The sequence below is a fragment of the Juglans regia genome, chromosome 5 (assembly GCF_001411555.2).
Source record: "Juglans regia cultivar Chandler chromosome 5, Walnut 2.0, whole genome shotgun sequence".
In the NCBI taxonomy this organism is placed as follows: Eukaryota; Viridiplantae; Streptophyta; class Magnoliopsida; order Fagales; family Juglandaceae; genus Juglans; species Juglans regia.
This window is the reverse complement of record NC_049905.1, coordinates 13296985-13319206: the sequence shown is the minus strand read 5'-3', so window position 1 is coordinate 13319206 and position 22222 is coordinate 13296985. Positions and strand designations below refer to the sequence as shown.

Sequence of the window (22222 nt, the reverse complement as noted above, 5' to 3'; positions counted from 1 at the left end):
GCACCAATATCTTTCACACACGAATGGAGCATAATGGTCGAGCTTTGAATGTCATTATTGATAATGGGAGTGGTATGAATGTGATTTCTGAAACTGTTGTTGAACGTTTGGGACTAAAAACAGAGAAGCACCCCACTCCCTATCGGATTAGTTGTGTTAATGAAACTAATTCAGTCCTAGTGAAGCGATGTTGATTGATTAAATTTTCATTGGGAAAAAAATATGGATGAAGCTTGGTGCGATGTAATTCCCATGACCGTTTGCCACATGTTATTGGGACACCCATGGCTCTATGATCGGAAGGTTCTTTATGATGGGTATGCTAACACTTACTCCTTTGATTTTAAAGGTAAAAAATTTGTTTTGGATCCTCTACAGGTTTCGGAATTTGAGACAAAGAAGGAAGCATGCCCAGTTTTGACGATGCGACAATTCACTCGAGTTATGCATGAGGGCAATCTGGTGTTAATGGTAGTCATACGTGAGGGAAAGCAAGGGGACAGTAATGTTCCAGTGGAGCTCTTGGCATTGCTGGAAGAATTCCAGGATATCATGCCAGATGAAATGCCGAATCAACTACCTCCAATGAGAGAGGTACAACATGCTATTGACTTGATCCCTAGCTCGACTTTGCCTAATGTACCACACTACCGAATGAGTCCAACAGAAAATGAAGAGCTTAGCCGACAAATTCAGTAGTTGCTAGACAAAGGGTTTATTCAAGAAAGCCTTAGCCCCTGTGCTGTCCCAGTTTTACTGACGCCAAAGAAGAATGGTAGTTAGAAGATGTGTGTGGATAGCCACGCAATCAATAAAATAATCGTGAAATACCGATTTCCCATTCCATGTCTTGACGACATGTTGGATTTACTAAATGGCTCTTCTATTTTCACTAAGATCAATCTTCTGAGTGGTTATCACCAAATTCATATACGGTTGGGTGATGAATGGAAGACGGCTTTCGAGACAAAAGATGGTTTGTTTGAATGGTTAGTTATGCCTTTCAGATTAACCAACGCGCCAAGCACTTTCATGCGTGTCATGACGCAAGTTCTCAAACCATGTTTGGGAAAATTTGTTGTTGTGTACTTTGATGATATATTAATTTTCAGCCGAAGTGTGCAGAATCATTTGAGCCACGTTGAGCAGGTAATGAAGGTCTTGAAAGCTGAACAACTCTTTATTAATAAGGAGAAGTGCTCATTTATGAAGAATAGTGCCAAGTTCCTGGGTTTTATCATTTTAGATCATGGAGTTGAGGTCAATCCCGCAAAGGTACACGTTGTCCAGACATGGCCAATGCCCCAGAATTTTTTCGAAGCCAGAAGCTTCCACGGTTTGGCCACTTTCTATCTGCGATTTATTCACAATTTCAGCACTATAATGGCTTCGATCGCTGAGTGTTTGAAAGAAAAAAAAAATTGTTTGGAGTGCCGCAGCAACCAAAGCATTCACTGAAATTAAAGAAAAGATGGGGCAAGCACCAGTGCTCAAGTTGCCAGATTTTTCTAAAATTTTTGAAGTAGCTTGTGATGCTTCGTACGTGGGAATTGGAGGTGTTTTGAGTCAAGAAGGCCATTCCATTGCTTTTTACAGTGAGAAGCTTAACGACACTCGCAGACGTTATTCAGTTTATGATATGGAATTTTATGCGTTAATACAAATGTTTAAGCATTGGCAACCCTATTTAATCCATAGAGAATTTATTCTTTATACAGACCATGATTCTTTGAAACACTTAAATTCTCAAAGTAAGCTAAATGCATGACATGCTCGTTGGATGGATTATTTGCAGCAATTTGAATTTGTTATTAAGCATAAGTCAGGGACTGAGAATAAGGTGGCTGACGCCTTAAGCAGGAGACCTCATTTGTTACAAATATCTTCCACTAATGCTGCAGAATTCGAAAGTCTAAAAACAGAGTATGCCAATGATGAAGATTTCGGCAATGTATGGAGTGATCTGTCTAATCATGATCGCCCATCTGGTAGTGATTATATGTTGTATGTGGGATTTTTATTCTTCAAGTCATGCCTATGCATTCCACGTGGGTCCTTTCGGGAGTTTCTAATTTCGGAACTCCACGATTGGGGTTTAGCTGGACATTTCGGGTATGATAAGACTTGTGCTATTATGGCTGATCGGTTCTATTGGCCTCGGATGTGGAGGGATGTACATACATTGGTTGATCGGTGCCAAATTTGCCAACTCAATAAGGGAACCAAGCATCAGGCAGGACTCTATATGCCACTTCACATTCCAGACAAACCATGGCAGCATATTAGTATGGACTTTGTTTTTGGGTTGCCAAAAACTCTTCAGCAACACGACTCAATTATGGTGGTGGTAGATCGTTTTTCCAAGATGTCCCATTTTATTCCATGTCACAAAATATTTGACGCATCCAAGGTTGCAGCAATATTCCTACAGGAGGTTGTCCGTTTGCTTGGTATTCCAGTTTCCATCGTGTCTGATAGAGATGTCAAATTTGTAAGTTATTTTTTGGAAGACCTTGTGGTCGAAAATGGGGACAAAGTTGATGTTTTCAAGTGCATTTCATCCACAAACTGATGGCCAAACCAAGGTAACCAACAAGAGTTTAGGGAATTTATTACGCTGTCTTGTCGTGGATCATGTTACCAGCTAGGATATGGTACTTCCTCACGTCGAGTTTGCCTTTAATAACTCTGTTAACAGATCAACAGGCTGTGCTCCATTCGAAGTGGTTTATGGATTTCGACCAAGCACTCCACTTGATATCAACTCGTTACCGTTGCCACCCAGGCCAAGCGAGGCTACCTTGGACTTTTCTAGCTATATGCAAAATGCTCACAAAGAATGCAAATGGCGCCTTACTTTCCATACAAATTCCTATGCAGCTTCAGCAAACTCAAAACGTAAGATCGGCAATTTAACGAAGGTGATATGGTTCTTATTTGTTTAAGGTTGAAGCGTTTTCCTCCGGGGAGTTTTACCAAGCTTCATGTGCGCTGAGCAGGTCCTTTTAAAGTTACCAAGAAATTGGGAACTAATGCATATGTTATTGAGTTACCCTCTAATTTTGGCATTAGCCCTGTGTTTAACATAGAAGACCCCTCTAATTTTGGCATTAGCCCTGTGTTTAACATAGAAGACCTTACTGCATTCAAAGGTGATGTCAATGAATTTTCTGCATTACCAGTTCCAGAGGTAACACCAATTCTGTGACTACTAGAAAATACAGCACCACAAGATGAGATTACTGCCATTCTTGACCATCAATTTGTTTCGACACGTCAGGGAGGATACTACAAGTTCTTAATCCAGTGGAAGAATCGTCCGAATTCGGACTCTGTTTGGTTGCAAGCGTCAGAACTCAAGTGTTTACATCCACATCTATTTGCTGCTTACATTCAGCAAAACTTGCCGGAGTCAAGTTCTTTAGGAGAGCTGGCAATTGATGCAAATCAGGAGGGAAATATTGATGCGGATATTGATGCAGAGGCAAATCCGGAAGGGGATAATTTAAATTCGTAATCAACGGAGCTGATGTGGATGTTCGGCTATGCAGAGGAGTTTTGGAAGTTTACGTTTTTAGAAGTCTAATTATTCAGATTCTGTTGTTGGTCAATTCTGTTTATTTCGTCCGAGTTTAATGCTTTCCTAGTTTATTTTTCCTAGTTTTTTGCTTTCCTAGTTGGAGTTGGAAGATTGTAATGTTGATTTGATACTTAAGGAAGTAATGAAAAATGAGGAAGGCAATTGTGGATGTTGCCCATTCGAGGTTTTCAAATTTTTGTTGGTGTGATTCCAACGCTGCAGAGCGATTCTACATTGGCCCGACTCTTGAGTTTGATGAGAGATTGAACTAGGAGGTTAGGCATCAATTACACTTTTGAACACTTACCATCTTGTCGAGCTTATCACTTGAGAATTTGTTTAAATTATCGAGGGACTCTTTAAGCCTCTTCTCAAGTGTTTTATTTTATTCAATAAGCATAGTATTTTTAGAATCAAGATTCTCAATTAAAACATGTGATTCATTCTCTTTTGCAACCAAGCCTTCTCTATTGAGATCAACAACATTCAACTTTTTCGAAAGTTTCTTATTCAATTTTTCAGCTTAGAGATAATTCTTCAAACAATTCATTATAAACATCTTGCAGGTCTTCTAAACCTTCTTCATTTTCATCATCACTAAATTAACTTTTATAGGACATGGATTAATCCATGGATGATTTAAGTTTATCTAAGCATGAATCACAATCAAATGATGCACCAAAAGCAAGAAAATTATGTTCATCATCAGAAAATACGTCACATTTTTCAGATTCAGATTTAGATTCATCCCTAAGTGTGGCGTTCAAGGCCTTTCCTTTGGATTTTATATGGTTAGGACACTCTATTAGGATGCGACTCAAGGACAAAGGGCACTCTCGCTTAGCCTCAGTTAGATGAAACGATTCGCTTCATGCATAATGGCTTGTCCACGTAGGGCATACACAGGGACTCCCCTATTTGGGGACTACAAACACAATTTCTCTATAATTAAGGCCCCATTTGGATTGTAAGTCTCATCTCATCTCATTTTATTTCATCTTATCTAATCTCATTTCATCTCATCTCAATATCCAAACATTACAAACACAAACACTTTTTTAATTTTTAATTTTTAATTTTTATCTAATCATTATTACATAATCGTTACAACTTTTTCAAACTTCCAAATAAAATATAAAAAGTAATTCAAGTTTTTCGAATCTAAAAAAATTATATTCTAACAATATTTTAACTTTATTACGTTTTTATTAAACTTTTCTCTCTCATTTTCTAAAATTTCATAAAATATATTAATTTAAGCTATTCTACTATTATTCACAAATTATTTAATTATTATTCACATTTCATCTCATCTAGTCTTACAAACCAAGCTTCAGAACTCGTTTGATGCCTTGACTGCGCTCAGCTTAGCTAAGATCGATTCAAATTTAGATCTCTTCTAAGAGCATCCTCATTGGCTTTGCCAAATGAGGAGATTAGCTAAAATTTAGATAATTTGTATAAAAAAAAAATCTCTACATTGAATTGGTCATCTCTAAAATAATCTAAATTTTTACTACAGTGATTGACCAAATATAAAAAACCACAGTTGATTCATCAAACATTAAAATAATAATTTCTAACTCCAACTACACACGCGGGAATGGCAACAAAACACGGGAATATTTCTCACCCGCAACTCTTTCTCCACTTTCTCTCTGTCTCTCTCTCACTCCCACTCCCACTCCCGATTCGTAGGCCCTCCACGGCCCATGGCTGCGCCCCTCCACGACCTCTCTCTCTCTCTCTCTCTCACTCCCACTTCCGATCTGTAAGTTATTTTTACTGTTCTCGATTTTTTTCTTATGAATTTCTTCTCCATTTTCTTACTCCACTCTCTCTCTCTCCCACTCTCGATCTGTAATGAAGTGATTTTGGGATTGAATTTCTTCTCGACTTTTTGTCTTCTCAATTTTTTTGCTACCCACGATTTTTTTCTTATGAATTTCTTCTCCATTTTTCTTACTCCACTCTCTCTCTCTCTCCACCATGTATGCTCTTCTCATGTTTTGATGATATATAATGTGTGTATAGGAGGGCTTGAAATTACAATGATGCTCCTTTGTGGCTAGGATGTATGAAACCATGCCCACGCTTGTCGCTTCTTTACTCTTTTTCTTTTTCCTACATTTGTGTTGTGTAACATCATGGTTGGTTCTTCTCACTGAGCCAAGTTGGAGTAAGTTTTACATCATACCAAAGTCTTTTTACACTTTACACAGAACGGAACAATATTATTGCGATTAGGGCAGTTTTTTCTAGTCATGTGAAGGTAGAGTACTCTTGACAAGCTATAGGGCAGTTTGTAATGAATCCTTGTGATTCTACCGTGGCTGGTGTAAAATGGAAATGGTGATGTGTGGAATGAATAATAGAATGCACGGGCAGTGTTTGTAGAAATGAGCAAGTGCTAGTTGGGTCCTGACTTTTGTGGGTCCTGACTCTTTAAATGTATGAACCATGATTGCATAATGGACTCAGCTGACTTCAACTTGTATTTTGGTGTAGATAAAAAATATTAAATAAGAAGAGTCAAATATATATATATATATATATATATATGAAAGTAGTTAATCACTGATGATGCAATTGCAAAGAAATTACACAAAGCATAGGATGAGATTTATTTTATATGGCTTTTGTGGGTCCTAACTCTTTCCTTTTTTTTGCTGACTGTTTATGGAACTTGCTGCATTTCAATATGTAATATGTAATTTCTTGTGTCATCTCATTCTTGCTTACTATTTTGATTGTCTCCCATACTTAAATTGTTGTGTTGACTTTATTACTTGCTGACTTTTTATGAAGGATGGATTCACACTTATTGGATGATCCCTTTTTCACCACACTCTTGCAAAGTGGTGGAGAAGGTATTAATAATCCCCCCATGGCTAGTGTCTTGCATGATAATGTTGAGGCCGACGTTGAAGTGACACAACCCGAAGGGGATGTAAGGGTACGAACTAAACTATTCCAACGGGGTGTGTCCTTCACCGTGGAGGAAGACAACCTCATTGTATTAGGGTGGCTCAACATTAGCATAGATACTATTAGGGAGACTGATCAAAAGTCCACCCAATTGTGGATAAGAATCCATGAGTACTTCAATACTTATAAAAAACCTAATTGGCCTGAACGTTCTGTGGGGTTGTTGACTACTCGATGGTCAACCATCCAAAAAGCCACAAACAAATTTTGTGGTTGCTTGGCCCAAGTCGAATCAATACATCCAAGCGGTACTAATGAACAAGACAAGGTATGTTTCTAATTATCATAAATTTGGATTGTAATATGTATTAATATTCTTATGATTGTTGTTTAGATTGAGAAGGCAAAGTTAATGTACCGATCGACACAAAAGGGCAACTATAATTTGGACCATTGTTGGAACCTATTGAGGCACCAACCAAAGTGGCAAGTGCATATGGATAATTTGCCAACAAAGAGAAAGAAAGGCTGCTCTACCGTTACAGCTACTAATGCCACGGATGTAGAGGTTTGTGAGAGCATGTCTATCAATTTGGAGAGGCCACTAGGCAAGAAAGCTGAAAAAGAAAGGGAAACAAAAAGGAACCGTAAAGAATCTTCACCTGTTGACTTTGATGAAAGGTTTGATGCAAGGTTAAGCCACATGGAAAGTGATAGGAAGATAACGATGATTGAGCGACGGGAGGCGGTAAGTCGGGCTGATAGGGACAGGACTGAGATTATAGAACTTAAGAAGAAGATGGAGATGGAAATTATGAGTATGAATGTTGATAACATGAATGCGGTGCAGCGAGAATACTTCAAGTCACTTCAAATGGAAATCATAGAGAAACGTAGGAATGAATTGAATCAAATGTAGTTGCTAGAGGAGGGAGAAGTGAATCAAAGAGTTGTTGCTTGTGCACACCTGGTAATATATTGTTCATTTTGCTGTTTTTTGTAGTTGCTATTTTTGGTCAATTTTGAGATTAATATTGCCTAATTCTGAGCTTAATTCTGTATTTTTTGTAGGTACTACTCATTTTGGATTTTGCTACTGAGTTTTATTGAATACTCGTAACAGTTACGTGGATAGATTTTGTAACTCATCATGTGGATTTTTTTGGAACTTCATGACAGATGTATATTTTTTGGGTTTAGCATAGCAAATGTATGTAACAACTCATGTGGAAGGAGTTGCTTTTTTTTGTAACTGCTGTTACTCTGGGGGTTTCTTTTTGTGTTGCTGTACATGGTATGTTGTTAAATCGAGTACATAGATCAGCTGTGATTTTCGCATCAAAGGAAGTACTTGAATTTATTTTACAACCCTTTTAATTTTCCCCTAGCTTGATGGTATTCTTTTTCCCTGAGCTTAATTTGCTGTGGGTGTTTCAGTTTTACAGCCATTTGTTTGGTATGGTGGTCCAAAATGTGAAGTGGCCCGTTCATGGAAACACCTGGTAGTGTTATTTTATGTACGTGAGGGAAATTAAGATATACACATGAATACTAGTATGTTGCTAGACATAGTAAGTAAAGATTTATCAAATGTTGGAAGTGCTAGAGATACTAATTGATCAAATGTTGGAAGTGCAGATTTATGTCTCTGTTTTTTGTAATTTAAGATGGTGTTGGATCTTAAAAGGTCTTGTAGGTGCAGATTTTTTATTGACACAGAAATAGATAAGTTGCTACATATTTAGTTACTGAATAAGAAATTTAGATAGAAATTTAGATAAGTTTAATCTCAATTTTTCGTTATTAGCATTAAATGACATTTGAAAATATGATTTTTTTTAATATTAATTTAATTAGAATATAATTATTATTAATATTAAGGTGGTAGAATTATAAAATGTAATATAAATAAATTAAATAAAAAAATTATTAATTTAATAATATTTTATTATTATATAGAGAATGAATGACTAATTTAATATAAAGATTAAATTTAAATAAAATAGATCAATATAAAAAAAATATAATATTGACTAAATTTAAAAAAAAAAAATTTAGAATAAATTTGAATGTTGAAATGAGTTAAGTTGAATTGAATTGAAATGATAAAATATTGTTATAATATTATTATTTATTATCATTATTATTTTAAAATTTAAAAAAATTAAACTATTTATTATATTTTATATTAAAATTTAAAAAAATTATAATAATAAATTGAGATAAATTAAAATATTGAAGTGAGCTCAACTTCCAAACAAAGCCTTAATTAATCCGAAGAACTTTCTAGCCTCCATACACGAATGGGTTTGCATCCGTAAATAACAGCTAATTTTAATACTGTAGCATGATGTAACACGTCCCTGACATCGAACAGAGATTCCTTCCAATGCTTTATCAGATGTTATAAGAATAGTAATAAACAAACGACACTTTACATAACATTTTTACAGCACATGTCATCAATGAAGAAATTGTTTCTCAAAAAAAAAAAAAAAAAAAACTCCTACCTCTCTCTGTCTCTCCCTCCCTCTTTCTCGTCCTTCCTCCCCAAGCCGTCTGTAACCAAGCCAGCCTTCCCGTTCCATCATCGTGCCATCTCGAATGGTAACAAAGGCAGCTTCACGACACCCACTGAAATTGGCATCGCAATCTGCACCCAATTAATATCTGTTCGCAATTGGAGCCAATTTCTAACTTCGATCGTCCTCCACAGTCGATAGCTTCAATGGGAGATTCGTACGGTCAATGTTACGACTGGTGTACTGTGTCAAACTTCCCACCGTCAACCCCTCTAACGTCTGCAACCCTCGTGCTCCAACATTGCCTGAAGACAGCAAAGTAATTGCCGTCTGAGGAGGGCTGCAGCCCTCTGGCTTCTGCAATCGGCGTGCTAAATAAATAGCAGATATCTGAGTGCATTACCCTTTGGCAAACTGATCCTCTGCCCGTCTGCACTCAACTTTATTTCCAATCTCTCAACTCATAGGTGCTACTGTAAACCCTTGTGTGAACATCTCCTCTGCAGGTCTAGACTGTGGTGCCCCCATCTGTTTCATTCCTGACATGTTTCCTATATAATTTCACCATGCTGAAATCAAGATGCCCCACCAGCATCTTACTACGGAAGCAGAGCTCCTCCGCGATCAAGCTTCACTACCGAAGGCTTACCATCAAGAGATCACCAATCACGGCTCTGATGACGCGCTCTTACCGGATAAGCAACGATCTCAACTCAATCCTATCTCATTTCACCGTACAATGTTTCATAAGAATTTTGTCAAACATGTGGAGTGCATTTCGAGTCACTGCCCCCCTACCCTTGCTAATCAGATTTTGAGTTGTTAACTGTGTAGAGTGTGTTGTATACGTAGAGAGTTGCAAATATTTTTCTACTCTTTCAATTGCATATTGCCATCTACTTTTCATGTTGATACGGTGACCAGAAATTTACCACCTTAGGTAGGCCAACCGAAGATATGGAAGGAAATTGGATTTTGATAGTTATTGATAGTTCAGGGTTGTAAAGGTTTGTTACGACTTATTTGGTGACATTTTTCTATTTCATTGATATGCTTGGGTCTGTTTCTGTTTGGCACTAAAGAAAATGAAGCTTGGGTCTGTTTCTGTTGGACATCTAGGGGATTTTCCATTTCTTTGATATGCTTGGGTCTGTTTCTGTCTAATTTCATTGACCAAATATATCCATCCCATTCAGTTACATGGAAGTTATATGCTATATGGCTCGTTCTGTTATATGGTTGCGTTTATTTTTGTCTCATCTATGCAACTTCCTTCCATTTTTGAGTTTGATCTTTTTAAACTTAACTGATGAAGAAAAATGAGATAGTTAGATAGTTGAAGAAGCAGGTGTATTTGACTAATATGATATAATACAATAAAAAGAAGAAAAGAGTTAGAGCGAAAGAGAATTAAGTCAGTGTGGTTCTTTGCTGTCTTGTTCATAGTTATTCCTATTTTTCCAGATTTAAAATAGACTGTTTATGGTTATAAAGATATGTTCTGTTGGGCACTAAAGAAAATTTGTAGTAGAATTGACTGCTTGATTTGGGTATTACCTTCAGCTTTTGTTAGTATCTTTGGAAACTTATCTAATTCTTTGACAAATGGTTTCTAAAATAATTGCTATTTACATGCATTTGTGAAAAATAACTACACTGCTTATATTAAAAACAGTATAGGTTGTTATGTTTTGACAGCAGTGAAAAAAGTTCAAGACTTACGGTTTTCAGAACTACGATGTTCTTTGCACGATTTTTCTGCATTATTCCTCAACGCAGGAACCCCCCTCTAGAGAGGAGGAGCAGCGGCTGGATGATGAATTGAGGGTCTAGGGGCCCGTGTTTGGCACAGGCACAAACTCGGCCATTGATCTGGATGACATCAACATGACTGGCTTGCCTCACGGAGGGGGCCGTAGCCGAGGAATTCTTGTATGCAACATAGGGAATTGGCAGGGCCGTCAATCTCACCAGAGCTTAGCAATGCTTTGCAAACAATGTGCCACCAATGTTGCGGCACGGACATAGTTGGATGCTAAGATGTACGCTACATGCAGTTCGAAACGCAGTATAGGCAAGGGTTCAAATAATGGGTTTGATGCAACCTTTAATAGTATTGCATAGCGTATGAAAATTTTGCAAGAAATTACCCCTCCGCTACCACCGAACCTTCGTCTTCGTGCAGTGAAACTTTTATGGGTCCTAATATTCTAACTGCCTTCCAGCACATGACTCCAGAGCTGAGATTATAGTGGGTCTGGTCGCTATACTGACCACACATCTCAGGCCCCCACTTTTATTTTATCGAAACATTTTAATAAGTTGTAGTTTTCAAATTTTAATGTGTTGCTTGATTTGATTTTCGTTGTATTATTAGTTGAATTGATTGCTAACACTTATTTCATCTTTGCTAATTTAAGTTCAAACATTGGCCTGCGTTTAATGAAAGTACTTGCTAAGTTGATAAAAATATTTATTTTATTGTTTGTAGTATGTTAAACAAATATAATATTTATTTGCATTTAATGTTTGCGTCGACATTCTTTTGAAAGGCGTAGAATAGACAATGATAGTTGGTGGAATGATGAGGTAAACACCGATGAGAATAAGGAGGGCTCCTGTAGTAACCCTTCAAATACATTTGATGCAAATAGATGGGCAGATTGAGACACATGGAGAAGCCATGACGCTGATTTATACAAACAGGTGGCCATTCTAAGCATGGTTGCGGCAAATCAGCAATATTATGCCCAACCTCTTATGCCCTGACCATAACATAACATTGGCTTGCATGGAAGGGAATACATCATCGCAATCTTAAATGGACATCCTAACAACTGTTATGAGATGTTTTGAATGGAGGTATATGCATTTTGAGCCTTATGCAATTGGTTACGTAGAGGTGTCAGCTTGCATGATTCGTCATAAGAGGTCTCTGTTGAGGAAGCCTTATGAATGTTTTGCTACATTGTCAGACATGGTGTGGTTCAACAAAATGTGACTGATCGGTTTCAACATTTGATTGAAATCGTAAATTGACATATATATGTAGTAATGCCTGTCGACTATCGCGCCAGGTGATTCCACCAACTTAGATGACTGGGGTAATACCTTATATTCAAAGAAATCCCAAACATTATCTATGGTTCGAGATAAATTCTTTTTACATGAGCTACTTTTGTAGGTTAATGAGTGGGAAGTGCAGTTTACAAATGTCGTAATGTTATCAATACACGATTTTGAAGTTTATGCAAATTTAACAAAAATCTGCAAAAATGTCTTGGTGCAATGTATAGGGTCATGATCGACGCATCTGTGCTGGCTTTAGTAACTAACGCATATCTAAATCGATATCACTGGATTGCCCAAAATCTATTGTGTTTCTGTGATTTCAATATGAAATTCACATTTTATACATGGGGTGGGGGGTACAATTCATGATACTCGCATTTTAATTAATGCGTTAAGGTGTTCGGGAAACAATTTTTCAAGGCCTCCAAATAATATTTGTATACATTATTTAATTTGTACCTTCCAAGTTTGCGGTAATTTCTGTATAGCATCTTTATAAAAGATTAATGTTTTACTAAATTCTTATGTTATTATTATTTAGTAGATTCTGCATTTTCTTACACTGAAGGATTTATGCTGCCGTATCTAAGGGTGAGGTACTACAGATCTGAAAGTTATGGCAATCGTACCTTTTAAGGAAATAAATATCTATTTAATTATCGGCATTCATCCATTTGGAATGTCATTGGACGAACTTTCGGTGTGTTGAAGAGGTGTTTTCAAATTTTAAATTTAATGGCCCCATACCTAATAACTCGGCAACGACATCTTGTTGTTGCATGTTGTATGATATATAACTTCATCCGCACGGTTACACTTGATGATGAGCTATTTGTGTCGTATAGCGATCCCAATGACTACCCAAATATGAATGCTGATCATAGCACTAGTGAACAATCTCATATCCTTGCATGTCGACTGCATTGGCACAGGTGATAACTACAACCAGGGATGCTATTTATCTATGTGGGTGCATAGTACTGGACAATAAGGAAACACCTAATTTTCAATATGGTGTAACAATGTTTTTGTTCATGTTAGCATCGAACAATAGATCTTAAATTGGGGACACTTTATTTACATATATCGATAGTTAATATAGAGATATTATTTTTTATTGGAAATGCATCTGCTGTTGCATCGTAATTAAACTTGAAGTACAATATCAAATATTAGTTTTTACCAATTTACTTGTACCAGTGCTCTTACTATTTATTAGAAATTAAAATTAAAATAATTTGGGCATTAAAAAATGCGGGAATGTAATTTTTTTTTGTATTGGAAAATTTTGCATCCTGATAGTTTTTATTTATTACTAAAAATGATGAGTGAAATAACTATATTGTGCATGTGGGTGAGTTTTTTTTATTTTTCTCCCACTGAGTCTATAATGTTTTTACTACTAATTAAATAATATGTAAATAAATAATGGAATAAAGTATGGGCATGATACTGTTGTAATTTTATTAATAATTATTCTATTTTGTATTTACAAATTTGGAGTAAGAAAAATTTTGCATACAAAAAGTAGGAGAAATTTATTTTTTTACATGTATTGAGAAAATTTATATTTGATTTATGTTATTTATGAGTAAAAAATTTAATAAATTAATTATTTAATCATTACAATAACTTTTAACTTATTAGTGGAATTCATATATTTTTTAATTTCTTATAAATATATCTAAATTTATCTTAATATTTAAATACATATAAATTTATATAAAACTCACTTTACTATCTCAACTTATTATTATTTATATATAAAAAAAAGTTATTATGTCCGCTCTATTTGACCGTTTGATAAAAAATAAATTTTTTAATTTTTTTATTTGATAATTAAGAAATTGATTTTACTGTATTAGTATATTTTTTTTATATTTTAAAAATATTTAAAAAATATGAATAAAAAAATTATAAAAATAACTAACGATATAAATAAGTGGTAAGCAGCAGTCTTATAAATAATTAATCTCAATTCAACTCAAAATCGAAAGACAGCCTCAAAGATTTCTGTCCGATCCGACCCTTTAAAATCCACACAGGGGTCTATTGCTCAGTAATGATAGAGTGAACACGCTCCACTGTCCCCTCCCATCTCAAACCCTAAATTAAGAAAGAAATCCCCTAATTTCTCCGCCATGGCCAAGAAGCGCAAGCTGCGACCCTCTGACCCCGAGCCCACCAAAGCCCCCGAAGCCGAGCCGCAAGAAGAACAGTCACAGGAGGCAACTGTCCCTGTAGAAGAGGAACAACTCCAATCCGAGCCAGAGCAAATCCAGGGAGGAGACGCGCCCCAGGAGCAACAAGAGGACATGGCTGTGGAAGATTCCAAAGAAGAGGAACACGAGGAGCCCCGGGAAGAGGAACAAAAAGAAGTAGGGGGAAAAGAATTGGAAGGAGAGCAAGAAGAGCACGAAAACCTGGATGCCTTAAAAGAAGCCCAAACCGTAACAGCAAATGGAACCGAGGTAAAGGACGAGGAGGAGGAGGACGACGACGAAGAAGATGACGAGGAACCTGTGGAGAACCTTCTCGATACCTTCTCGAAGGATCAACTTCTAACCCTCATTAAAAAGGCAGTGGACAAGCACCCGGACTTGATCGAGGGCGTGCGCGAGCTGGCTGACGCCGATCCGGCCCACCGCAAGATCTTCGTCCACGGCCTCGGCTGGGACACCACGGCTGAAAACCTAATCTCTGTCTTTGGCAGTTACGGTGAGATCGAGGATTGCAAGGCCGTCACAGACCGCGTCTCCGGCAAATCCAAGGGTTACGCATTTATTCTTTTTAAGCACCGCAGCGGAACCCGCAAGGCCCTCCGGCAGCCTCAGAAGCAGATCGGTAATCGCACCACCTCCTGCCAGCTTGCCTCCTCAGGACCCGTCCCAACCCCACCGCCTGTAACCCCTCCGGTCTCCGAGTACACCCAGCGTAAGATTTTTGTGAGCAATGTATCGGCCGAGGTCGATACTAATAAGCTGCTCGACTTCTTTAAGCAGTATGGGGAGATTGAGGACGGCCCATTGGGGCTCGATAAGCAGACTGGGAAGCCTAAGGGTTTCGCTCTTTTCGTGTACAAGACCGCAGATAGTGCGAAGAAGGCTTTGGAAGAGCCGCATAAGAACTTTGAGGGGCATACATTGCATTGCCAGAAGGCTATAGATGGTCCTAAACAAAAACATTATCACCAACAACCACCCTTTCCTCATCATCAGCACTCGCATTACCATTCTAGAAAGGAGAAGAATAAGTATTCCTCGGCCGGTGCGAGTGGGCCTGGCCATGGGCATTTGATGGCACCGTCAGGCCCCGCGATAGGGTTCAATCCAACACAGGGACTGAACCCGGTTCTGGGTCAGGCCTTGTCTACATTGCTTGCTACCCAGGGAGCTGGTTTGGGGCTCGGTAATCTGCTTGGTGGTCTCGGTGGCGCCCCTGTGAACCCGGCGGGGCCACCAGCAGGATATGGGAATCAGGCTGGAGGGAGCTATGGGAACCAGTCGCTGATGCAGGGTGGATATCATAATCCACAAATGGGGCAGAGCAGTGCTGTTAGGCCTCACCCGGGCAGCGGTCCACCATACATGGGTCATTAGGTGAGTATCAGGTACATTGGTAGAATCTCTCTCTCGTTTACCTGTGCTACTTGTTTACGATCTATTTGAGTTGACAGTATCTTGTGGATTTCGGTTTTGTGATTGTGAAGAAAGAGAATATACCAGCGTAAGCTGTTAATCTGGTAATATGTTATGTAGTTGAGAAATAAAGAAATATAACGTTGTGGGGGCACGTTTCAACAACTTTTTATCCTGCAAATAACTACTTGGATAAGTTGTTTTAGTTTGGATCTTAAATTCCTCTCAACTCATCTCAACTCATCATTACAACTTTTTCAAATTCCAATACAAAATATAATAAATAATTCAACTTTTTTAAATTTTAAAATAATAATAATATTAAAAAATAATATTTTAACAATATTTTATCATCTCAACTCAACTCAACTCAACTCACTTCAACATCCAAACACAACCAATTTCCTTGAAACAGAGTAATTTTGGGACCGTTAGAACTTAGATGTATTGTAATAAAGTGCGTTTGTTGAGATTTTTAAAATGCTTCTAATTGCATTCAATCAGTTATTAGTTTTTGGACTAATTTATAAAATGCACATGAAAACTGTGCCCCCCTGAACTGTTTGGATGTTATCTAGTTTTACTTGTATAAATGATTTTCTAAATATGCCAAGTCTGTCTTAATGTTTTCTGGTGTTCTGTAAATTGTGGCTTCCAAAATTCATTGGCTACGGTTGCTAGGCTCAATAAGATCTTTACTTAGGATGTTGGATTTAATGTCTATATTTAGTAATGTTAATTATTACAGTCATGGTCTCATGACTGTAATAGCCTATCGTACTTGATTTAATTTCATGCTACAAGTTCATGTTGCCCTTCTGTTTACCTTAAGGATATATAACATTGACTGTTACTGGCTGAGATTTTTGAGGGAGAAGGTGGAGGCTTGAGAAAAAATTGCTCCTGAGAATGCACAATTTTGTCCTCTAGACATTTATTTCTTCCCCCTGAATTGCGTACAGGGAAGGATGAGGATATGTGGAGAGGGGATATATGAGAGGGGTTTATTTGATTCAACCTAGAAACTTGTACAAACCTGGTAAATCTCTTATAACTTGTAAGTCACTTTGGTCAAGAATGGAAGGGTAGCTAATCATTGGGATAGGTCTTTGAATCTTGCATAGCAAACTAGAACATTGTTGGTATTTGTAACTGAGACCTTTATACATGATACTGATATTACATTTATATGTAGTCCTTATGATGGTTCTTGTATACATAGTCATCCATGTGCATAAATCAATTGTATTGGTTTGAGGCATGGTCCTCTTAACCCTTGTCATCATGTTGGTTCAATATGTGGACCGTAGTTGTGTAGGTTAAGGATGTAATGTGTGGCAGCTCTCTTCTGCAAGGTAGTGTTCATTGTCTATGTGGCCTTTTCTAATGTTTATGGGATGATAATCATTCTGAACCCATTGGATGTCTTAGCCTTGTTCCTTTTATTCATGCTTTACGGTAGTGTCTTATACTTACCTGTATCTTGTGTTCAGATTATTGCTATTTGCTTATTGGGGTTTGGTTGAGGTTTATCCGTGTGAGGGGTCTCTCACTTGAGGTTATTTTTGTGGGGGTAAAAGTGATTTTGACATTGCAGAAGTTTATTGACCCATCATTTCTTCTGACTATTGATCTCTTCATCTTTTCTTATTTACCGACCAGCATGTAGATTTGGTGTCCTGCAGTTACAGCTACTTTACATTTGCATTGAAACATGACTTGTAATAACTCTGCAAGTGCATCTACTCGGTCTTTCACTTTTTATTGTTGTCTATATGATTCATACCTCACTAAAGATACTGATCAAGATCTAGGTCCCATATCAGTCCTTAGCATATATAGAAAACCAGATTTTTTTTAACCTGTCGTTCTGACCTTATCTTAACTCTTTTGGATTTCTCACCTTATTTGCTTTGAATTGGAAAATTGATTCTAGATGTTATATAAATTTTTTGTTTAGTTTTACCTCGCATAGCAGTACATCAATTTTTATTTAGCAATGGCCGTTTCTAAATTTTAACTCCATTCCCAAGATTGCTTTCTAACTATTATCAATCCATTGTTCCATAATGACATCTAAATCATGTTATTTCAATGCTTCATTTTGCTGCAAAATTAAATTTTAATTGAATAGAATAAAGGACAACACAAGAATGTCTTACGAGCAACTTCTATCATTTTTTCAGTGTTTATTTTTATGTCCTCTTCCACTGTAAATAGTTGGTTTTGAATTTAGTCTTTTTATGCGTTATGTATTCATTGTGCAGATCCCCTCATAGATGCATCAAATATTTTGTTTTGGACTCTGGTGATTCTTCTGAAGTTCCTGGCACTCTTGCAAACGACATCTTTAAATTTGTGCTGGAAAGATATTATTTGCCTTCTAAAAGACCAGAATCTTAAACTTGTATTTTCTTTCTATTTTAGTACTTTTCTCCCCTTCACATATTTTCAAAACAATGTACTATGATTGGTTCCAATATCTTGCTTCCTAAAATGTGTTGGGGTACTGTTATAACTCTTGAGGCAGAGAACATCATGTCTTCATGATTTTAAGTTTGTTACTAAACACTTTTTTCCCCAATTATTGCTTCCTTGGATTGACAAATTCAAGCATTTGTGGTTACTTTCCTCTTTGACATCATAATAAGCATGTAAACATCTTTTTGGTTACTTGATGAATTTCATCATGGTTTGGAAGACATTTTTTGATATTCTTATTTTTCTTATTGTGAGGTTTTCTGATGTTTTAGGATTGCATCCATGTCTTATTTGCATGAATTATCATATTTTGCAAGTCGTGTTTGTTTTGGAAAGCGTTTTCTCTCAAGTGGTTTGATGCCACTGCTCTATATGATTATATTGGGTATTGTGAAGCCAGGAAGTGCAATTTGGATTTAGACAAGGTAATCAAGATTTCAGTAAATGTTGTGTATTCTTTTGTCCTTTATGTGCAGTGGAAGTAGCTATAGTTGCAAGAATTTGACAACTATCTCATGTTTTCTTATCATGTGCTTTATGTTAGTCATTTTTTTTTTAATCTCTCATGGAATGATCATTGGAATCATTGGTGCTTTATTACCTTGATAATTTTTTTTTTATTGGCACTGGGTGTACGGGAACAGAGTCCCTACTCATCCCGGGGGTGCACAAACCCTCGACAAGGATTTACCCGCAAGTGCACTTTGGGTAATTCAAGGGGAAAATCTCCCTGTCTGATAGCCCCTAGAAATTGTTTGCACCAAGCGGATTTGTTAGACATGGGGGGAGCATACCCCAAACCCAAGTCCTTTATCACTTGATAATTTACAACTATTTTAAATTGCAATCTACTGAATTTTTCAAGGTCACAGACCATTTTCTTAATTGCTCAACTTCATTCGCATTAAAAGAGTTTCTAGAAAACTTGGAATGAGGTTTGAGCCAAAAATAAACACATTTCATTTATCTGAGCTCTACAGCCAATGAGTTCTTGCTCAATTTGTATTTTGTTCTCTCATAAAAAATGGGGAGCAGAGTGAGGTGGGTTAAGACCCATTGAATTTGCTACATCCTAATGAGTTCATCCCATTCTTTTTAGGATGTTCTAGAGATATCTTTCTTGTTTCCAAGATCTCTTAGATTTTTTGCCCACCTTCAGACCAAAAAGAAGTCCTACATGTTTTCATGCCTGCCATTGGGTGGATGAGCAGTATTTTTTCCAGTAACATCATCTTACATATGGAAATACTTTCTTTTGGCCATTACATATGCATAGCATTCCGGGAATATGAAACTCTTCTCTGATTTGAGAGGGGGATGGATTGGCTTGTACAAGCATCGAACCTTTGCAAGGACTTGATGGAGGTGTGCATCTATATAGCATTGATATTCTGATTGTAGCAACCTACTGATGGATTAGCCAACTTCCATGATCTTCCTTGGGGAGAAGCAAAATCCAGCTGTTGCACTAGGAGGAGGTCACGATTAGCCTGTGCCTGTGTGTGTATTCTTCTGGAATGGCTGTTGATTTTTGGGATCAGATACCCGGGTCTCATTTAGTTGGGAATTTCCTTGGGTATCAACGACATCTTTCTGCTGTGGAACTTTTCGAAATAGATTATTTGCGTATTAAAATAGAATTCATTTTACTTTCTAAGTCCTAGGGAACACGAGACAAATTAATAAGTTGAGTTATGTAATTTTTTGATGGCGGTGTCGTAACTCTAGTAGTTTTTATGCTTTTGAATAGTTTACTTGGTATTGCGGATTTTAGGCAATGATATATTGTTGTTGCCTTATCCTACACTTTTTTGGTCCATCGGAGATCTGCTGGGTGGGTTTCTCAAACGTTAAATACCCATCTGAAAGTAGGATTATTATGTTCCATGCCTTTCTTTTAGGACATTGTGTTTTTTAGAAGGGATTTGCTCTTTTGCTTCTTTGTGTGTCTTCCGCCTCTTATATTTCTAGCGTATGGAAGGATCGCATTTAAACATGTCTTGAATGGTTTGGTAACTTGTTTGTTTGGTAACTTGTTTCTTTTTAATTGTTTGATATTTTTATTCCTTTCTTTTTATTTTTGTCTTAATATTATCTTTTTAATTTTGTGGCCTTTCTTAACACGTTTTGCCTCAATTGTTTTTACATGTCTCTTGTTGGTTTTTAATGGAGTGACGACTATGACTGGCGAGGAATAGAAATGCCAGTGTTGGCACATGCATTTTTATCACTCTGCATTTAAGCATGCCAGTAAAGGGCATCAAATTGAGTTTCTTCAAATATAGGGATGTATTGTGATAGAAAAAAATTGCAGAAAACTGAACAAGTATACCGTATCACATGCAAAAACTTGATGGGATTATTTTAGTTAATATATTCATAGATGTAACAAGTAACAACTATAAATGGGTTGGATTTGTGAAACTTAAATCCAGAAAACTTTTTGCGGAATGGCATAAAGACGGATCCTTTTTTAATGCTATTAACCCTTTGTTGTTCTCATTTACTATTAGGGCATGTTGCAGAGAATTAATGCTGTTAGTTGCTTTATTATTTATTTTTTATTTTGAATATGGATAAAAAAAAAAAAAAGGATTTTTGGATTTTAAAATTACAACTCTATTGATTTTAATTTTTTTTAAGTTACCCTCCATTTCACCTAAATTGCCTACGTCCTTGGTGTTGTAATTTCAAGGAAATGATTTATATTCGATTTGGTGAAATTATAGGAGATTTGGATTTTAAAGATCAAATCTTAAATTCTCTTCCTAAGATCCAGCGTTCGAAACCTACCGTTACTGAGTTTGGCAATCTTAATAAGTCTCTCAGAATTTTACTCAATTATGTTTATACCATAACAATTTCAAATGTTAAGATGTTTTATCTCAATTTTTTTATAATTTATAAACTTGAGAGAACTTTCCGAAAATTAAAAAAAATATATAACACAAAATTTAATATTATTCTTTTCGAGCAGTGCTATTTGAAAAATATTATTTACATCTCATAATTTGATTTGTAAGATTTAAATTTTAAAATTTATCTTTCAAATTAAATTATACTATATGGATGGTGGTGTGTGGTGTAAAGTCTTTTAAATATAATTATTCTTTTCAGTGGACCTTGTGTTTTCAAATCCTAATAAAAACATCTCAAATTCAAACTTATTTATAATATGTCAAATGACTTCTACAAAATCTCGTAAATCTGTTTTTAAAGTTTTTTTTTTTTAAATGCAATGTTTTTTTATTTAAAAAAAAAAAAAAGTACTCTACATTTCTCTTACTCTTCTGGGAAAAGAAGGTAAAATAAAATAAAATAAAATAAACAGTAAGAGGGTATATTAGGATATAGGATATATTCAAATAGAGGCGAGTTGAATTGAAAGGAAAAAGAAAATATTGTATGAAATTGATTTAGTTCGAATTTACATCTTGTTCAAGTGTTTTGAACTCGACTAGTTTAAAACTTAAATAAAATAAATAAATAAATTAGTCAAATTCGAGTATTTCGATCCATTTCTTTGTTTTCTGTGTTGAAAAATTAGATTTTTAATATTAGTTTATTTAAAGAGTTATAAGTTCTAAAGTGAATTTTAACCATTGAACCATCCAAACAGATTAGTTTAACAAGAAATTTTCTTATAATATAAATTTGCTTAAGATTTTGTAAATAAATAGCTCAAATAAAGTAGATAAACATTACGAATAAATCTTTATATCAGCCGTTGCAGTCGCAGCACACCTAACGTGTGGATCGGCTGATGTGCCACATCTGATGTGATATAGTGAGCTGCTCAAGTGTGTAGAGAAAAAAAAAAAACCAGCTCAGGTGTGCTAAGGCTGATGTGCTACAGTAGGCTGCTATGTAGCTTTACTCAAACATTAAACACCTTTGTTTCAATTCAACTATTCAATCCCCACACCTACGTCATTCTGAGCGTTCTCTATATGTGCATTTCCTAGACGCTAGAGCGGTGAGAACAATTCTATAGAAAGTGG

General features: G+C 36.3%; 2 protein-coding genes across 4 annotated transcripts; both read left to right on the top strand.

Annotated features, from left to right (window-relative positions):
* The first annotated feature begins 5231 nt into the window (after positions 1–5231).
* Positions 5232–7870, top strand: LOC108980909 (glutathione S-transferase T2-like). Of its 2 annotated transcripts, none has more exons than XR_001994472.2 (4): positions 5232–5351; positions 6389–6816; positions 6903–7478; positions 7580–7870. XR_001994472.2 is itself a non-coding variant. In XM_035690487.1 (4 exons), the coding sequence occupies exons 1-3, from the start codon at positions 5293–5295 to the stop codon at positions 7425–7427; spliced, it is 1032 nt and encodes a 343-aa protein (XP_035546380.1). In that variant the 5' UTR covers positions 5232–5292; the 3' UTR covers positions 7428–7478; positions 7580–7870. The 2 variants fall into 2 exon arrangements, 1 of the variants encoding a protein (XP_035546380.1); XM_035690487.1 differs by having other exon boundaries at positions 6389–6836.
* A 6199-nt stretch (positions 7871–14069) lies between these two features.
* LOC118343647 (UBP1-associated protein 2B-like) lies at positions 14070–18353 on the top strand. Of its 2 annotated transcripts, none has more exons than XM_035690485.1 (2): positions 14070–15701; positions 18008–18353. In XM_035690485.1, the coding sequence occupies exon 1, from the start codon at positions 14244–14246 to the stop codon at positions 15699–15701; it is 1458 nt and encodes a 485-aa protein (XP_035546378.1). In that variant the 5' UTR covers positions 14070–14243; the 3' UTR covers positions 18008–18353. The 2 variants fall into 2 exon arrangements, with proteins under 2 accessions (XP_035546378.1, XP_035546379.1); XM_035690486.1 differs by having other exon boundaries at positions 14115–15712.
* The last annotated feature ends 3869 nt before the right edge of the window (positions 18354–22222 follow it).